The 17,016-nt window shown below is 60.8% G+C and overlaps 2 protein-coding genes across 2 annotated transcripts; one reads left to right on the forward strand and one right to left on the reverse strand.

Annotated features, from left to right (window-relative positions):
* Positions 1–358: 358 nt before the first annotated feature.
* LOC137440387 (AP-1 complex subunit mu-2-like) lies at positions 359–5,275 on the reverse strand. The gene is given in 15 exon segments (XM_068136665.1): positions 359–477; positions 600–675; positions 1,497–1,556; positions 1,558–1,623; positions 2,113–2,271; positions 2,689–2,760; positions 2,861–2,938; positions 2,940–3,004; positions 3,099–3,225; positions 3,749–3,902; positions 3,988–4,112; positions 4,210–4,245; positions 4,247–4,278; positions 4,403–4,559; positions 5,169–5,275. Coding segments are annotated over 15 exon segments (1,272 nt in total). The 5' UTR covers positions 5,211–5,275; the 3' UTR covers positions 359–454.
* LOC137440386 (CD209 antigen-like protein C) lies at positions 5,190–15,505 on the forward strand. Its single transcript, XM_068136664.1, has 11 exons — positions 5,190–5,253; positions 6,362–6,450; positions 7,104–7,240; positions 9,458–9,568; positions 9,703–9,801; positions 9,956–10,006; positions 10,127–10,219; positions 11,536–11,649; positions 11,733–11,884; positions 14,128–14,237; positions 14,718–15,505. Exons 4-11 carry the CDS (start codon positions 9,538–9,540, stop codon positions 14,848–14,850), a joined length of 783 nt encoding a protein of 260 aa, XP_067992765.1. The 5' UTR covers positions 5,190–5,253; positions 6,362–6,450; positions 7,104–7,240; positions 9,458–9,537; the 3' UTR covers positions 14,851–15,505.
* Positions 15,506–17,016: the final 1,511 nt, after the last annotated feature.

Here is a 17,016-nt window from a genome sequence, read left to right on the forward strand (position 1 = left end):
TGCCCTCACTTCCGGTGCTGTACGGCGGCTTCCGGCTACGTCACCGCGCCCCGCAGTCCCCCGCCCCCTTCTCCCTGCCCCGCCCTCTGCCAGTCGGCCCCCGCCCCGCCCCCTCCAGCGGCTTCTGCCTCCGCTCTTAAAAGGGCAACGCTGCCGGCTCAGCCGGTGGGGCCCACCCTGCCCCCCGATCACCCCCAAACGCCCCTCCGGAGCGCCCCAGGACCCCCCAGATTTCCCAGACCCCCCAAAAAAAGATCCCACGGGGACGGTGCTCTCAGCTCCATCTTTACTGGGATAGAGGAGAAGAGTCCAAGGGGGGTTTGGGGCAGTCCAAGGGGGGGGATGTTTGTTGGGGGGGTCCAAGGGGAGAGGTTTGGGGGAGTCCAAAAGGGGTCTGGGGGCGTCCAGGAGGGTCTGGGGGGGGTGGTCCGAGGGGTGCGAGGACTTCCCCTCCTTAGCTGGTGCGGAGCTGGTAGTCTGCAGGAGGGAGAGGGAGGGAAAGTGAGGGGGAGGGGGGCGGGGGAGAGGGTGGTCTCCCCCCGGTCGGAGGTCTCAGGGGGGGTCCCCGGGGGGGGGTCTCGGGGGGTCCCGCACCTCACCCCCGCTCTGGGTGATGTAGCGCACCCAGGGCAGTGCCTGGTACCCACTCTTCTCGATGATCTTCATGTACCTCACCTGGGGGGGGGGCACAGGTAGGGATGGACACCCCCCCCCCCTCCAGGGGCACCCGGACCCCCCCCAGGGGCACCCGGACCACCCCGCACCCCCCCCGGGTACCCCCTGCAGACCCTGAAGTCCCCTTGCGGGGACTCCCCCCCCCCAAGCTTGTCCCCCCCAAATGCTTTGGGGCCAGCAGCCTGGAGACCCCCTGGACCCATCCCTGCCCCCCCCAGGACCCCATCCCCAGCACACTGAAGACCCCCCCCCCGGACCCCTTCCTTGTCTCCTTGGACCCCATGCCCACCACCCTGGAGCCCCCCAGGACCCCATCCCCTGAACCCCATCCCCACCACCCTGGAGCCCCCCCAGGGACCCCTTCCATGCCCCCCCAGGACCCCATCCCCACCACCCTGGAGACCCCCAGGACCCCATCCCCTGGACCCCATCCCCGCCACCCTGGAGCCCCCCAGGACCCCTTCCATGCCCCCCCAGGACCCCATCCCCACCACCCTGGAGACCCCCAGGACCCCATCCCCTGGACCCCATCCCCGCCACCCTGGAGCCCCCCAGGACCCCTTCCATGCCCCCCCAGGACCCTATCCCCTGAACCCCATCCCCACCACCCTGAGGACCCCCAGGACCCCTTCCATGCACCCCTGGACCCCATCCCCACCACCCTGAGGACCCCCTGGACCCCATCCCCACCATCCTGGAGCCCCCCTGGGACCCCCATCCCCTCCACGCTGCCCCCCCTCTCCGGTGCCACCACCCCCGGACCGTGTCCCCCTGCCCCTGGGGACCCCCTGGCCGCCGTCCCCCCCGTGCCCAGCTGGCACCTGGATGCCCGAGACGGTGAAGTAAGGAATCTCGAAGCGGACAGAGATGGGAGGCCTCCCCCTCCTCCTCCTCCTTCTCCACGCTGGGCAGCCCGAAGTGGGCACGCATCAGGTGCTCCTTGCCCCCCTGCAGGGGCACCCACCGGGCTGGGCACGGTGCCAGGCTGGCACCCAGAGTGCTACCCGGGCTGGGCACCCGGGCTGGGCACACATCAGGAGCTCTTTTACCCCCCTGCAGCGCACCCAGGGGGCTGGGGACGGTGCCAGGCTGGGCACACATCAGGAGCTCTTTACCCCCCTGCAGGGCACCCAGGGGGCTGGGAACGGTGCCAGGCTGGCACCCGGGCTGGGCACCCCTCAGGTGCTCCTTGCCCCCCCTGCAGGGGCACCCAGGGGGCTGGGGACGGTGCCAGGCTGGCACCCAGGCTGGGCACACATCAGGTGCTCCTTGCCCCCCTGCAGGGCACCCAGGGGGCTGGGGACGGTGCCAGGCTGGGCACACATCAGGAGCTCTTTACCCCCCTGCAGGGCACCCCAGGGGGCTGGGGACGGTGCCAGGCTGGCACCCAGGCTGGCACGGCGGGGGGGGTGTGGTGCTGGGGGTTGGCATCCTCACTGGGAAGGCTTTGATGCTCCACACCACCAGGTTCCTCTCGGGCAGGTACTTGGCAGTGCCAGCGCTGGTCTTGAACCTGGGCGAGTCGGCGTCGCTGGGCACCGGCACCGAGATCTCCACCCCGTTGGCCACCGACTGCTTCTTGAACTGCCCCTTGGCCTGGGGGGCACACGGGGGGCGCTCAGGGGGCGCACAGGGGGCGCCTCGGGTGGGCACCCGACCAGGGGCTGCCACCCGTAGTGGTGGTGGTGACCTCCTCCTCCTCTCCTCCTCCTCCTCCTCCTCTCCCTTCTCTTCCTCTTCCTCCTCTCCTCCTTCTTCACCTATCTCCTCTCCTCCTCTCCTCCTCCTCTCCTTCTCCTTCTCCTCTCCTTCTCCTCCCCTCCTCTCCTTCGCCTCTCCTCCTTCTCCTTTGCCTCTCCTCCTCTCCTCCTCCTCTCTTCCTCTCTTTCTCCTTCTCCTCCTCTCTCCTTCTCCTCTCCTTCTCCTCTCCTCCTCCTCCTTCTCCTCCTCTCCTCCTCCTTCTCCTCCTTCTTCTCCTCCTCTCCTCCTCTCCTCCTCCCCCTCCCCTCTCACCTTCACCAGGATCTCCACTCTGCTGTGGGAGAACTTTTCTATCACCGACTCGATCCAGATCAGAGGCTTCACCTGGGGGGGGGGGGGGGGATGGGGATGGGGGGCGGTGACCTCCGTGCCCCTCAGGGGGCGGGGCCGGGGGGCGGGGGGCCGGGGCGTGGCCGGCTGGCACCTGGGTGCTGAGGCGGTAGGACATGAGCTCGAAGTCGCCGTCGGGGGGGATGAAGGCGATGGTGCGGTCGGAGTCGAAGGCGAGAGAGCCTCACGCAGTGGTGGAACTTGACGTCCTCCAGCTCCACCGATTTGTTCTTGCCCCCTGGCACAGGTTGGCACAGGGCTCACGGAAGGGCTGAGGCGGTGCCCACCCCCACCCCTCACCCCCCCGAGGCCCCCCCGCGGGTGGCACTCACTCCCGGTCAGCTCGAACAGGACTCTGTCGTTGAGCCCCAGGCGCAGCTCCGGCATCCCCGAGAGGAAAACCTTCAGCCGGATGGTGCCAACCACCTCGCTCAGCAGGACGCTGCCGCTGGCACTCACCTGCGGGGCACCGGCGCCGTGGGCACCTCCGACGGCAACCCCGGCGCCGCCGCCGTGGGCCACCGAGGGCGCCTCCGTGGGCGGCACCAGCACCGTGGGCACCTCCGTGGCCACCCCCAGCACCAACCCCAGCGCCGTGGCACCTCCCTGGGCACCTCCGTGGCCGGCCCCAGCGCCGTGGCACCGCCAGTGGGCACCTCGGTGGCCAACCCCAGCACCAACCCCAGCACCATGGCACCTCCGTGGGCGGCCCCAGCCCCACTTCCCGCCCCATCCCACCCATCCCTCCGCCCCCTCCCCACCCCAGGCGCCACCCTCCCGTGCCAACGCCCCCTCCCCTTTGCCAGGTGCCCTTCTGAGTGCCTTCAGCAGGAGGCTGCCACCCTCAGCCCCCCCCCCCCAGCCCCACTTCAGCCCCATCCCACCCTTCCCTCCGCCCCCTCCCCACCCCACGCTCCCACCCTCCCGTGCCCCCCACCCCCCTTTTCCCTTTACCAGGTGCCCCCCCGAGGCTGCCCCTCACCAGGAGGTTGACAGCTTCGATGACGTCGATGAAGACTTCGTTCTTCTTGTAGCGGAGGCCCTCGGAGCGCCAGGACACTGCGTTGGTCACCGTGGTCGGCACCCGCGACCTGCCGCTCTCCAGCTTGTTGCCCTCTTGCGTGATGTACCTGGGGGGGGGGGGGATGGGATGGAGGTTTAGAGGTGAGACCCCACCCCGCTGCCCCCCTCCTCCTCCCCTTGCCGCCCCTCACTCCTGCAAGGATCTTCCCGTCGGTGGTCTGCGGGAAGCCGAAGTCCATCAGCTCGTCCAGGAGCTCGTAGATGACCACGAAGTTGTCTCTGATGCTTTCCTCTTCCAGCTCCTTGAAGTACTCCGAGAAGACCTTGATTTTTTTTTGGGGGGGGGGAGGGAGTCATCCAGACCCCCTCCCGAAGCCCCCCCCCCTCAAATAAAACCGACCCCCGCCCCCCCGACCTCACCTCCACCACCTTGTAGAGGAAGGAATAAACCAAGGCGGGCGTTGCCGTTCTTCCTGGTGGTAGCAACCACTGGGAGGGGGGCAAAAAAGGGGGGAGGGGGCGTCAAGGAAAATCGAGGGGGACCCAAAGGGTCCCGAAATGAATGGGGAGGGGGGGTCCCGTCCCCCCCCCCCCCGGGAGTGGCGAAGGATACAGTAGAGGTTGGAGTGTTTGATCCAGAGGAAGTGGACCCCGGCGTGGGACAGGAGGGGGCTCAGGGCTCCTTCCTCCTCCCTCTGCAGGACGACCCCCAGGAAGTTCTCGATGTCCCCCAGCCCCACGTCGCCTTTGTAGCTGCGGCTGATGAGGGGCTGGAAGAGGAGGAGGGGGTTAGAAGTTGGGGGACCCCCGCCCCGTATCTCTCACTCCCCAGCCCCCGAAGGCACCGGGGGGTCCCCAGGGGGGTCCCTGGGTGAGCTTCAAGGCGCTGAGAGGGCAGCAAAGTATCCTCCCCCCAACCCTAATGAACCCACGCGGGGTTTTGGGGAGGGCTTGGGAGTGTGGGGAGGGGGTTAGAAGTTGGGGGGGACCCCCTCCCCCATATCAATCACCCCCAGCCCCAAAGTCAGAGGGGGGTCACCAACGGGTCCCACCCGGACCCACGGGCGACCTTTAAGGTGCTGAGAGGGCAGCAAAGTGTCCTCACCCCCCCACCCAAACGAACCCACGAGGGGTTTTGGGGGGGCGCTTGGGAGTGGGGGGAGGGGGTTAGAAGTTGGGGGACCCCCTCCCCATATCTCTCACCCCAGCCCCAAAGGCACCAGGGGGGGTCCCCAGGGGGGTCCAGCCCTACCCCTGAGTGAACCTCAAGGTGCTGAGAGGGCAGCAAAGTGTCCTCCCCCCACCCAAATGAACCCACGCGGGATTCTGGGGGGGGTCTTTAGTCCGGGGGGAGGTTTATTTTTGGGGGGGGTCCTCACCTTGCCCTTGAGGTCCAGGATGAAGAGGGCAGAGGTGGCCATGGCGAGGCCCCGGCAGCCACCGCGGCAGCGTCACCTGCGCCAGGTGAGGCGGAAGGGGACGGCCACGCCCCACGGACACCCGTGGGAGGGGTCTGGGGGGGGGGTGGGGGGTGTCCCACGGCCACAAAGGCACCCAGAGGGGGCGTGGCCGGGGGGCCCCGCAGTCACAAAGCCACCCGGCGGGGGGGCTGGGGGGGACCCACGGACACAAACCCACCCGTGTGTGTGGGGGGGGTGTCCGGTCCCACGGATTCGAAGTCATCCACGGGGGCGATCCGCAGCCCCAAAGGCACCCGGGGGGGGTGGGGGTCTGAGGGGGGGTCCCACGGACCTAAAGACGAGGTTCTGGGGGGGGGTGTGTGTGTCCCAAAGCCACGAGTGGGAGGCTCTGGGGGGAGTCCCACGGTCTCAAAGCCACCCGTGGGGGGGAGCCCAGGGGGGTTACGCGGCCCCAAAGCCCCCCGCGGGGGGGGTGGGGGGGTCCCCAGGGTGGTCCCCCCGTGGTGGTGGGGAGGGGTCCCACGGACCTAAAGACACCGGGGAAGGGGTCCCGGGGGGGTGGGGGGGTGGGGGTGGTGGTCCCACGGTCCCAAAGCCACTCGTGGGGGGCACCCGGGGGGGGAGGGTCTCTGAAGCCCCTAGCCTCCCAATTTCCCCCCCCCCCCCGGAGGAGTCCCAGCACCTCCCCGTCCTTCCCCTCCCCCCCCCCCCGCGGTCCTCCTCCCGGTGCGGAGCGGCGGAGCCCAGCCCCGGGGGTGGGTGGAGCCCCGGGGCCCCGCCCGCAGCCGGAGGCGGAGCTCCGGTTTGGGGCGAGGGGGGAGGAGGAGGGGGACCGGAGGTTGAGGCGGGGCCTGGAGAGGTGGGGCCGGGGGGCGGGGTGGGGGGAGGAGGGGGGCGCGGCTCGGAGCATCCCTGAGCCGCTCCCGGTATGGAGAGAGGAGCTGCGGGCAGGGAGGAGCCCAACTCTCCTCCATGAGACCCTCAGGGCCATCGAAGTGACCTTGGGGACCACCCATGAGCCCCCCCTGCCAAGGAGACCTTCCCCTGAGACCCCCCAGGGACCCCCTCAAGGTGCCCTGAGGGACATCCAGGTGACCTTGGGGACCACCCATGAGCTCCCCACCGAGTCCACCCCCCATAAAACTCTCCAGGGACCCCCGGGGGACACCCAGGAGCCAAGCACAGTCCCTGGAGGGGGACACCAGGGGAGACCTGGAGGATGTCCCTGAGCTGACTCATGGTGAGGAACCACCCAAGCTTCTCAGAAGCTTTCAGAGGTCCCTGAGTGTGCAAAGTTCTCCTTCCCTCTGGGAAATGGGAGGTCTGAAACCTCAGCATTTCCCTTCTCCACCCCACCACAGCTTCTCCACTGCCTCTCCTCCACCACATCTCCTCCACCACATCTCCTCCACCACATCTCCTCCACCACATCTCCTCCACCGCCTCTCCTCCACCACATCTCCTCCACCACATCTCCTCCACCACATCTCCTCCACCACATCTCCTCCACCGCCTCTCCTCCACCACATCTCCTCCACCACATCTCCTCCACCACCTCTCCTCCACCACCTCTCCTCCACTTCTCCCCTACCTCCTCTCCCCCACCTCCTCTCCTCCACTGCCTCTCCTCTACCACATCTCCACCACCTCTCCTCCTCTGCTGCCTCTCCTCCACCACCTCTCCCCCACCTCATCTCCTCCACATCTCCTCCACTCCTCTCCTCCACTCCTCTCCTCTATCACATCTCTTCCACTGCCTCTCCTCCACCACCTCTCCTCCACTTCTCCTCCACCACCTCTTCTCCACCTCCTCTCCCCCATCACCTCCCAACCACCTCTCCCCCTCCACCTCTCCCCCTCCCCCTCTCCTCCTCTACCTCTCCCCCACCACAGCCACCTGGGGTCAGGCTCAAGACGACCAAAGGCTCCGAGATGTCTGCAGAAGGTCCCAGCAGCAGCTATGAGAAGTGGGACCTGACTGAGGGGATGGAGCTGGAGGGGGAAGAGCAGAAGGGGGAGACCTAAAGGAGGTGAGGAGCAGCTCTGGGGACCTCCTTGAGAGCCCAAAGTGGAGGATTTGAGGCCTTTGGCCTCCTTTTCTCCTTCCATTTCCTGACTGCAGGTTGGGGCAGGAGGGAGGAAGGAGAGGCTTGGAGGGGGCTGGAACCTCTTGAGCTGTTGGCTTGGTCTCCAGCTCTTTGTTCAGTGCTTTGGGGATGATTCCTTCCACTCTTGACCTCATTGCTTGCCTTTTGGGTCAAAATTTCATGATTTTGGTCAAAAAATTCTTCATTTTGGTAAAAAATTCTTCATTTTGGTCAAAAATTCTTCATTTTGGTCAAAATTTCATTATTTTGATAAAAATGTCTCCATTTGGGGGCAAAAATTTCATGATGTGCATCAAAAATCTCATTATTTTGGTCAAAATGTCACGGTTTTGGTCCAAAATCATCATTTTGGTAAAATTTCCTTATTTGGGGTCAAAATTTATTGATTTTGGACAAAATTTCATGATCTTGCTCAAAATTTCATGATTTGGTCGAAATTTCATGATTTTGGTCAAAATGTCTTCAGTTTGGTCAAAACTTCTTCATTTTGGTCAAAACTTCTTCATTTTGGTCAAAACTTCTTCATTTTGGTCAAAGTTTCCTGATTTTGGTCAAATTTTCTTTCATTTTGATCACAATTTCTTGACTCTGGTAAAAAATTCTTGATTTTGGTCAAAATGTCCTAATTTTGGTCAACATACCTTTCATTTTGGTCATAATTTCTTGATATTGGTCAAAATTTCATTATTTGGTCAAAATGTCTTCATTTTGATCAAAAATGTCATGATTTTGGTCAAATTTTCTTTCACTTTGATCACAATTTCTTGATTTTGGTCAAAATGTCATCATTTTGGTCAAGGTTTCTTTAATTTTTGTCAAAATGTCATGGTTTGGGTCAAAATTCAATTATTTTGGTCAAACCATCTTCCTTGTGCTCAAAATTTCACAATTTTGGTCAAAATGTCTTTGTTTTGGTCAAAATTTCATGGGTTTGGTGAAAATTTCTTCTATTTTGGTCAAAAATTCATCATTTTGGTCAAAATGTCTTCTATTCCTGTCCCAATTCCTTTCATTTTGGTCAAATTTTCTTTCATTTCTGTCCTGATTTCTTGCATTTGGGGCACAATTTCTTTGATTTGGGTCAAAATGCCTTCACTTTGCTCCTGATTTCTTCTATTTTGCCCCAAATGTCTTCCTTTCACTCAAAATGATTCCATTTTCCTCCACACTTCTTCATTTTTGGCCTCATTTCTTTCATTTCTCTCTTAAGTTCTTTCTTTTTAGTCAACATTTCTTTCATTTCTGTCCTAATTTCGTTCATTTTGATCAAAATGTCTTCACTTCTCTCCTAATTTCTTCTATCTTTGTCCTAATTTCTTTCCTTGTGGTCCTAAATTCTTTCCTTTAGGTCAAAACTTCTTTCATCTCGTTCCAAATTTCACCTTGGTCAACATTTCTTTCATCCTGGTCACAATTTCTTTCATTTTGGTCAAAATCTCTTCATTTGTGTCCTAATTTCTTCTATATTTGGCCTAATTTCTTCCATTTTGCTCCTAAATTCTTCCATTTTGCTCCTAAATTCTTCCATTTTGCTCCTAAATTCTTTCATTTTGCTCCTAAATTCGTTCTTTCTGGTCCCAAATTCTTCCCTTTGGGCCCTAATTTCTCCCATGTTTGTCCTAATTTCTTTCATCTTGGTCAAAACCTCTTTGATTTTGGTCACAATTTCTTTCATTTTAGCCAAAAGTTCTTCATTTGTGTCCTAATTTCTCCTACGTTTCTCCTAATTTCTTTCATTTTGATCCTAAATTCCTTCTTTGTGGTCCAAATTTCTTCATTTGGGGTCCAAATTTCTTCATTTGGGGTCAAATTGCCTTCATTTGGGGTCCAAATTCCTTTCCTTTTTGCCCTAATTTCCTCCCTTGGCCCCAGATTTCCTTCATTCGCCCCCAGGATCACCTTCACATTGTCCAAACCCTTCATCTGTTGGCCTCCTTCACTCCTCCTCCAGGGGCCTTTGATGTGTGCTTGGCTCCCAATCCAGGCAGGAGAGGTTTGGAGGCTGCTGGGAGGGTGGTGGAGCCGTCCAGGAGCTTCATTTTGGGGTTGATCTTCCCTCCCCATTCTCTTCTGCAGAAAACAGCAATTTGGGGGGGGGGGAGGACACAGTTATTTGGGGTTGTTTCCACCTCCTTGCAGTGCTCTCCAGCCTGACCTCACCTCCACACAAAGCCATTGCCCTGCTCTACGTTCTCCTGGCCCTCACCTTGGTGCTCTTCATGGCTCTGACCGCTGTGAGCCTCCGGAGGGGTGAGTCCCCCTCCCTCCCCCCCACACCCAGGCTTTGGGTGAAAACACCAAAGGAGGGGGCAAAAAAAGTGGCTCCCAGTTAGGATGGAAGCCCAGGCCTGGATGTGCCAACCACTCTGCCCTCCTCCCCCCAGCCTCCTCAGCGTGGGAAGAGCTGGAAGAAGCCAAACTGAGGACCAAGGAGGTCCACGCCGCCGCCTGGCACAACCTCTCCGAGCTCCACCGCACCCTTGGTAGGACTTCCCACCCCCAAATGTCTCCCTGGCACCCTCAAACCCCTCCAAGATCCCCCCCTTTACCCCTCAGGGTGCTCTCTCCACCCAAGAGATGAAACCCAAGAGGCTCCAGGCTTGCTTGAAGCTTTCCTCCTCTTTCCTTCCCTTGCAGACCAGCAGCTCTCCGACCACCTCAAGGTGCTCCACAGCCAGCTTCTGAATGGTACCTCCAAGAGAAAAGCAGGGGGGGGCTGGGGGGGGCAGTTTGGGCAGCATCCTGCATCCTGGGGGGGGGGAGGCAGGGCCGAGGTGAGGTCCCAAATGGACATCCTCCACCTTCCAGTGTCCAGGGAAGTGGAGGAGGTGCGGCAGGAGGCGGCGCAGGGCAGAGAGGAAGGCAGCAGCAAGGAGCTGGAGGGTCGCATCCAGGCCCTGGGTGAGGACCCTGATGTGGATGGGGAAGGCTTCAGTTCCCCATCCCCTCCCCAAGCTTTTGGTGGGTGCTAAAGGCACTGAAAGGTCCTTCAGGAGAGCCTGAAGGGAGCTTCCTGACTTTGAGACCTTCTGAAGGATGAGATTGAAGGAGGGGAAAGGTTTTTCTGGGTTAAAACCACCCTAAAAAGCCTTTTGTCACTGGAAGGGCTTTGAGTTGGGAGGGGCTGAAGGGTTCTCCAGAGGGATCTGTGCCAGGCTGCAGCCCTGGGGTGAGGCCATCTGGATGAGCTTCACCCAAGGCCAGTTGCCTGGTCCTGCATCTTGGGTGCCCCAGCTCCAGGCTGGGGGCAGAGGGGGCTGGAAAGTGCCTGGTGGGAAAGGATCTTGGAGGGGGCTGAAGGTGTGCCCAGGTGGCCAAAGAAAAGGGCATCAGCAGCTTGGCCTTGAGCAGGAGGAGCAGGGCAGGGATTGTCCCCATGGGGCTGGGGGCACTGGGGAAGGCACCCAGGGAGGGCTGGGGTCAGCTGTGGGCCCTTCAGCCCAAGGAGGACCTGGAGGAGCTGGAGAGTGGGCAGGGAAGGGCAAGGAAGCTGGGGAAGGGTCTGGAGGAGGAGGAGGAAGGGTCTGGAAGAGGAGGAGGAAGGGTCTGGAGGAGGGAAAGGAGGAGGAAGAGAAGGGGAATGGTCTGGAGGAGGAGGAGAATGGTCTGGAGGAGGAGGAGAAGGGTCTGGAGGAGGAGGAGAAGGGTCTGGAGAGGCTGTGGGGAGCAGCTGAGGGCCCTGGGGCGGTGGAGGCTGCAGCAGAGGAGGCTGAGGGAAGCCCTTCTGGCTCTCTGCAGCTCCCTGCCAGGAGGCTGCAGCCAGCTGGGGCTGAGCCCTCTTGTGCTGAGGGCTGGCAGCAGGGGGGCAGCAGCCTGGAGCTGCCCCCAGGGCCAGGCTGAGCTTGGCCAGGAGCAGAACTGTTCCTCCCTGCAGGGCTGTGCCAGGCCTGTGCCAGGCTGCCCAGGGGGCAGTGGTGGAGCCCCCAGCCCTGGGAGGAGGTCTCCAAGCTGCTGAGCTCCTTGGCTGGGTGGTGCCCTGGGAGTCAATTGCTGACCTCAGAGGTCTTCTCCAAGCAGAACCCTCCTGTGACTCCCTGAAGTGTCACTGATTGACTTCTGGAGAGCTTGACCCTCCCTGAAGCAAAACCCACAGCATCAGCAGGGCCAGGAGGGCAACACCCCCAGAAAAGGGGAAGGGAGCCCTGAAAATGCTGATTGATTGATTCTTCTGAAACCCCCCCCTCCCCAGTTTCAACCTCTTCCTCTATTCCTGGCAGAGAGTCAGGCCCTGCTGAAGCCACTTCAGCAGCAGCTGGAGGAGATGAAGCAGAAGCAGAACCAATCCCTGGAGTCCTTGCACGCAGCCCTGGAGGCTGTGCACAGCCTCTCCGGTGAGGAGCATCAGGCAGCTTGACCCCCAACCCCCACCCAGGGGGCGACTCCTTGCCTTCAATCCCAACTCTTTCCCCCTCAGGAATCCTCTGCACTCGCTGTCCTCCTGGCTGGCAGCAGTTTGCCAGGACCTGCTACTACTTCTCCACCACCACCAGCCCCTGGCTGCAGGCCAAAGACTTCTGTGCCCAGGCTGAAGCTCACTTGGTCATCATCGACAGCGAGCAGGAAAATGTGAGTGGGGAAATGCCAGGAGGCTCCCACCACAAGCCCAGGAAAATGGAGGGGGAAAATCCCATCAAATGCCATGAAAATCCCAGGGAATTCCATCAACATCCCATAAAAGCCCATTAGATCTCATTAACATCCCATAAAATCTCATTAACATCCCATTAAATGCCATAACATCCCATAAAATGCCATAATATCCCATAAAACTCCATAAGCACCCCAAAAAATCCCACAAAACTCCATAAACATCCCATAAAATGCCATGAAGTCACATTCAATCTCATTGAAATCCCATCAAATGCCATGAAAATCCCAGGGAATTCCACGAACACCCCCTGAAATCCCATCAAATCTCAGTAAAATCCCATCAAATCTCATTAAAGTGTCATTAAATCTCATTAAAATCCCATCCAATGCCATTAAAATCCCCCAAAAATTCCATAGAATCCCATGAAATCCCACTAAATCCCATAAACATCCCATAGACATCCCATAAATCTCATTAAAATCCCACACAATGCCATAAGGTCACACCAAATCTCAGTAACAGCCCCGGAAATGCCATTCAAATCCCATGGAATTCCATAACATCCCATCAAATTCCTTGCCTCTCCCAGCCTTGCCTCTCCCAACCTTGCCTCTCCCAGCCTTGGCTCTCCCAGCCTTGCCTCTCCCAACCTTGCCTCTCCCAGCCTTGGCTCTCCCAGCCTTGCCTCTCCCAGCCTTGGCTCTCCCAACCTTGCCTCTCCCAACCTTGCCTCTCCCACCCTTGCCTCTCCCACCCTTGCCTCTCCCACCCTTGCCTCTCCCAGCCTTGCCTCTCCCAGCCTTGCCTCTCCCAACCTTGCCTCTCCCAGCCTTGCCTCTCCCAGCCTTGCCTCTCCCAACCTTTGGTCTCCCAACCTTGCCTCTCCCAACCTTTCCTCTCCCAGCCTTGCCTCTCCCAACCTTGCCTCTCCCAACCTTTCCTCTCCCAGCCTTGCCTCTCCCAACCTTGCCTCTCCCAACCTTTCCTCTCCCAGCCTTGCCTCTCCCAACCTTGCCTCTCCCAACCTTTCCTCTCCCAGCCTTGCCTCTCCCAGCCTTGGCTCTCCCAACCTTGCCTCTCCCAACCTTGCCTCTCCCACCCTTGCCTCTCCCACCCTTGCCTCTCCCACCCTTGCCTCTCCCAGCCTTGCCTCTCCCAGCCTTGCCTCTCCCAACCTTGCCTCTCCCAGCCTTGCCTCTCCCAGCCTTGCCTCTCCCAACCTTTGGTCTCCCAACCTTGCCTCTCCCAACCTTTCCTCTCCCAGCCTTGCCTCTCCCAACCTTGCCTCTCCCAACCTTTCCTCTCCCAGCCTTGCCTCTCCCAACCTTGCCTCTCCCAACCTTGCCTCTCCCAGCCTTGCCTCTCCCACCCTTGCCTCTCCCAACCTTTGGTCTCCCAACCTTGCCTCTCCCAGCCTTGCCTCTCCCAGCCTTGCCTCTCCCAACCTTTGGTCTCCCAGCCTTGCCTCTCCCAACCTTGCCTCTCCCAGCCTTGCCTCTCCCAACCTTGCCTCTCCCAGCCTTGCCTCTCCCAGCCTTGCCTCTCCCAACCTTTGGTCTCCCAGCCTTGCCTCTCCCAACCTTGCCTCTCCCAGCCTTGCCTCTCCCAACCTTGCCTCTCCCAGCCTTGCCTCTCCCAGCCTTGCCTCTCCCAGCCTTGCCTCTCCCAACCTTTGGTCTCCCAACCTTGCCTCTCCCAGCCTTGCCTCTCCCAACCTTGCCTCTCCCAGCCTTGCCTCTCCCAACCTTGCCTCTCCCAGCCTTGCCTCTCCCAGCCTTGCCTCTCCCAACCTTTGGTCTCCCAACCTTGCCTCTCCCAACCTTTCCTCTCCCAGCCTTGCCTCTCCCAACCTTGCCTCTCCCAGCCTTGCCTCTCCCACCCTTGCCTCTCCCAACCTTTGGTCTCCCAACCTTGCCTCTCCCAGCCTTGCCTCTCCCAGCCTTGCCTCTCCCAACCTTTGGTCTCCCAGCCTTGCCTCTCCCAACCTTGCCTCTCCCAGCCTTGCCTCTCCCAACCTTGCCTCTCCCAGCCTTGCCTCTCCCAACCTTTGGTCTCCCAACCTTGCCTCTCCCAACCTTTCCTCTCCCAACCTTGCCTCTCCCAACCTTGCCTCTCCCAGCCTTGCCTCTCCCAACCTTGCCTCTCCCAACCTTTCTCCACCACCTCTCTCCATTCCCTTCCTGATGCTTCCCCTTGGGGTTCCTCTTCCTCCCCCCAGGTGTTTGTGGCCAACCAGCTGATGGAGAACAAGGTCTTCTGGCTGGGCCTCACCGACATGCACCACGAAGGTCGCTGGGAGTGGTTGGATGGTTCCTCCTTGGCCCTCTCGTGAGTTTGGTCCTGTTGTGGCCTCAATCCACCAGAAACCACCCCAAAAAGTAGTGCCCCTTGGGCCCTCTGGGCTGATCCTCCCCCTGGGTCCCCCAAACCCCATGGAGGCTGCAGAGTGGCTGGAAAGGGCCTGGTGGGGAAGGACCCTTGGGGGGTGACGGTCAGCAGGGGGCTGGAGAGGAAGGAGGCCACCAGCAGCCTGGCCTGGAGCAGGAGGAGCAGGGCAGGGGTGGTCCCCATGGGGCTGGGGGCACTGGGGAGGGCACCCCTGGGGGGCTGGGGTCAGCTGTGAGGCCCTCAGCACAAGGAGGACAGGGAGGGGGTGGAGAGTGGGCAGAGAAGGGCAAGGAAGATGGGGAAGGGTCTGGAGGAGGAGGGGGAGGGTCTGGAGGAGGAGGGGGAGGGTCTGGAGGAGGAGGAGCTGTGCCCCTGGGGTGGAGCTGTGCCCCCAGGGTGCTGTTTGTGTCCCCCTGGCAGCTTCTGGGGCAAAGGGGAACCCAACGACGCCGGGCACCAGGGCGAGGACTGCGCCACCATCCTCCCCCGCGGCTTCTGGAACGACATCCCCTGCGCCAACGCCCAGGCCTGGGTCTGCGAGAGGCCCTGCTAGGAGGGGCCGGGCCAAAGCGAGCCAAAGCAGGCCAAGCCAGGCTGGACCAGGTCAGGCCAGGCCAAGCCAGGCTGGACCAGGTCAGACCAGGTCAGGCCAGGCTGGACCAGGTCAGACCAGGTCAAGCCAGGCTGGACCAGGTCAGACCAGGTCAGGCCAGGCTGGACCAGGTCAGGCCAGGTCAAGCCAGGCTGGACCAGGTCAAACCAGGTCAGGCCAGACTGGACCAGGTCAGACCAGGTCAAGCCAGGCTGGACCAGGTCAAACCAGGTCAGGCCAGACTGGACCAGGTCAGACCAGGTCAAGCCAGGCTGGACCAGGTCAAGCCAGGCCAAACCATGTCAAGCTGGGTTAAACCAGGCTGGACCAAGTCAAGCCAGGCTGGACCAGGTCAAACCAGTCCAGACCAGGCTGGACCAGGCCAGGCCAAGAAAGGTCAAGCCAGGCCGAAGCAGGCCAGGCCAGGTTGGACCAGGCTGGGCCAGGCCAAATCAGGCCAAGCCAAGTCAAGCCAGGCCAAACCAGGCCAGGCCAGGTTGGACCAGGCTGGACCAGGCCAAGCCATGTTGGACCAGGCTGCACTAGGCCAGGCCAAGCCAGGCCAAGCCAGACACAGAGGGGATCAAATGAGCAAATAAAGCCCTTCTGTCGTGATATGAACCCAAGCTCAGCTGGAAAAGGACTCAGCCTCCTGCTTCTGTCGCGATATGAACCAGAACTGGGCGGGGGGGGAGGAGTTCCCTTCCACTCCATCCCAGTTCCCCCTCCCACTCCATCCCAGATTCCCCTCCCACTCCATCCCAGTTTCCCCCCCAGTCCATCCCAGTTCCCCTCCCACTCCACCCCAGTTCCCCTCCCACTCCATCCCAGTTTCCCCCCCAGTCCATCCCAGTTCCCCTCCCACTCCATCCCAGTTCCCTCCCACTCCATCCCAGTTTCCCCTCCCACTGCATCCCAGTTCCCTCCCACTCCATCCTAGTTCCCCTCCCACTCCATCCCAGTCCCCTCCCACTCCATCCCAGTTCCCTCCCACTCCATCCCAGTTTCCCCTCCCACTGCATCCCAGTTCCCTCCCACTCCATCCTAGTTCCCCTCCCACTCCATCCCAGTTCCCTCCCACTCCATCCCAGTTCCCCTCCCACTCCATCCCAGTTTCATAGTTTCATTCAGGGTTGGAAGGGACCACAAGGATCAGCCAGTTCCAACCCCCCTGCCATGGGCAGGGACACCCCCACACTAGATCAGCCTGGCCAGAGCCTCAGCCAGCCTGGCCTTAAACACCTCCAGGGCTGGGGCCTCAACCACCTCCCTGGACAACCCATTCCAGGGCTTCACCACTCTCATGGGGAAGAACTTCCTCCTCCCCTCCAGCCTGAATCTCCCCACCTCCAGCTTCATTCCATCCCCCCCAGTCCTATCACTCCCTGAGATCCTGAGCAGTCCCTCCCCAGCCTTCCTGGAGCCCCCTGCAGAGCCTGGAAGGCCACAAGGAGGTCACCTGGGAGCCTTCTCTTCTCCAGCCTGAACAGCCCCAACTCCTTCAGTCTGTCCTCACAGCAGAGCAGCTCCAGCCCTCTGCTCATCCTCCTGGCCCTGCTCTGGACACCTTCCAGCCCCTCCAGATCCCTCTTGCCATAGGGGCTCCAGAGCTGGAGGCAGTACTCCAGGTGGGGTCTCCCCAGAGCTGAGCAGAGGGGGAGGATCACCTCCCTTGCCCTGCTGGCCACACTTCTCCTGATGCAGCCCAGGATCTGATTGGCTTTGTGGGCTGCAAGTGCAGACTGAGAGCTCCTGGTGAGCTTCTCCTCCCCCAGCACCCCCAAGGCTCTCTCCTCAGGGCTGCTTTCCAGCCTGGATTTGTGCCTGGGATTGCCTCCCCCCAGCTGCAGGACCCTGCCCTTGCTCTTATTGAACTCCTGAGGTTGGCTTGTGCCCAGCTCTGCAGCCTGCCCAGCTCCCTCTGGCTGGATCCCTTCCCTCCAGCTGTCTGCTGCACCACACAGCTTGGTGTCAGCAGCAAACCTGCTGAGGGTGCACTCAGTGCCACTGCCCATGGCACCCACAGGGATGTTGAACAAGCCTGGTGCCAGGACTGATCCCTGAGGGACTCTGCTTGTCCCTGGCCTCCCCTGGGACATGGAGCCATGGACAGCCACTCTCTGGGTG

Source organism: Melanerpes formicivorus, unplaced genomic scaffold, assembly GCF_026170545.1.
Source record: "Melanerpes formicivorus ecotype bairdi unplaced genomic scaffold, bMelFor1.0.p_v2 SCAF_2917, whole genome shotgun sequence".
Taxonomy (NCBI): Eukaryota; Metazoa; Chordata; class Aves; order Piciformes; family Picidae; genus Melanerpes; species Melanerpes formicivorus.

What these genes read in the sequence shown, in the direction of transcription:
- LOC137440386 (XM_068136664.1), top strand. Translation starts at nt 9,538, where the DNA reads ATGGCTCTGACCGCTGTGAGCCTCCGGAGGG. An exon ending in CGAGCTCCACCGCACCCTTG is followed by an intron (nt 9,802 to 9,955) that starts GTAGGACTTCCC and finishes CTTCCCTTGCAG; the next exon opens with ACCAGCAGCTCTCCGACCAC. An exon ending in CCACAGCCAGCTTCTGAATG is followed by an intron (nt 10,007 to 10,126) that starts GTACCTCCAAGA and finishes TCCACCTTCCAG; the next exon opens with TGTCCAGGGAAGTGGAGGAG.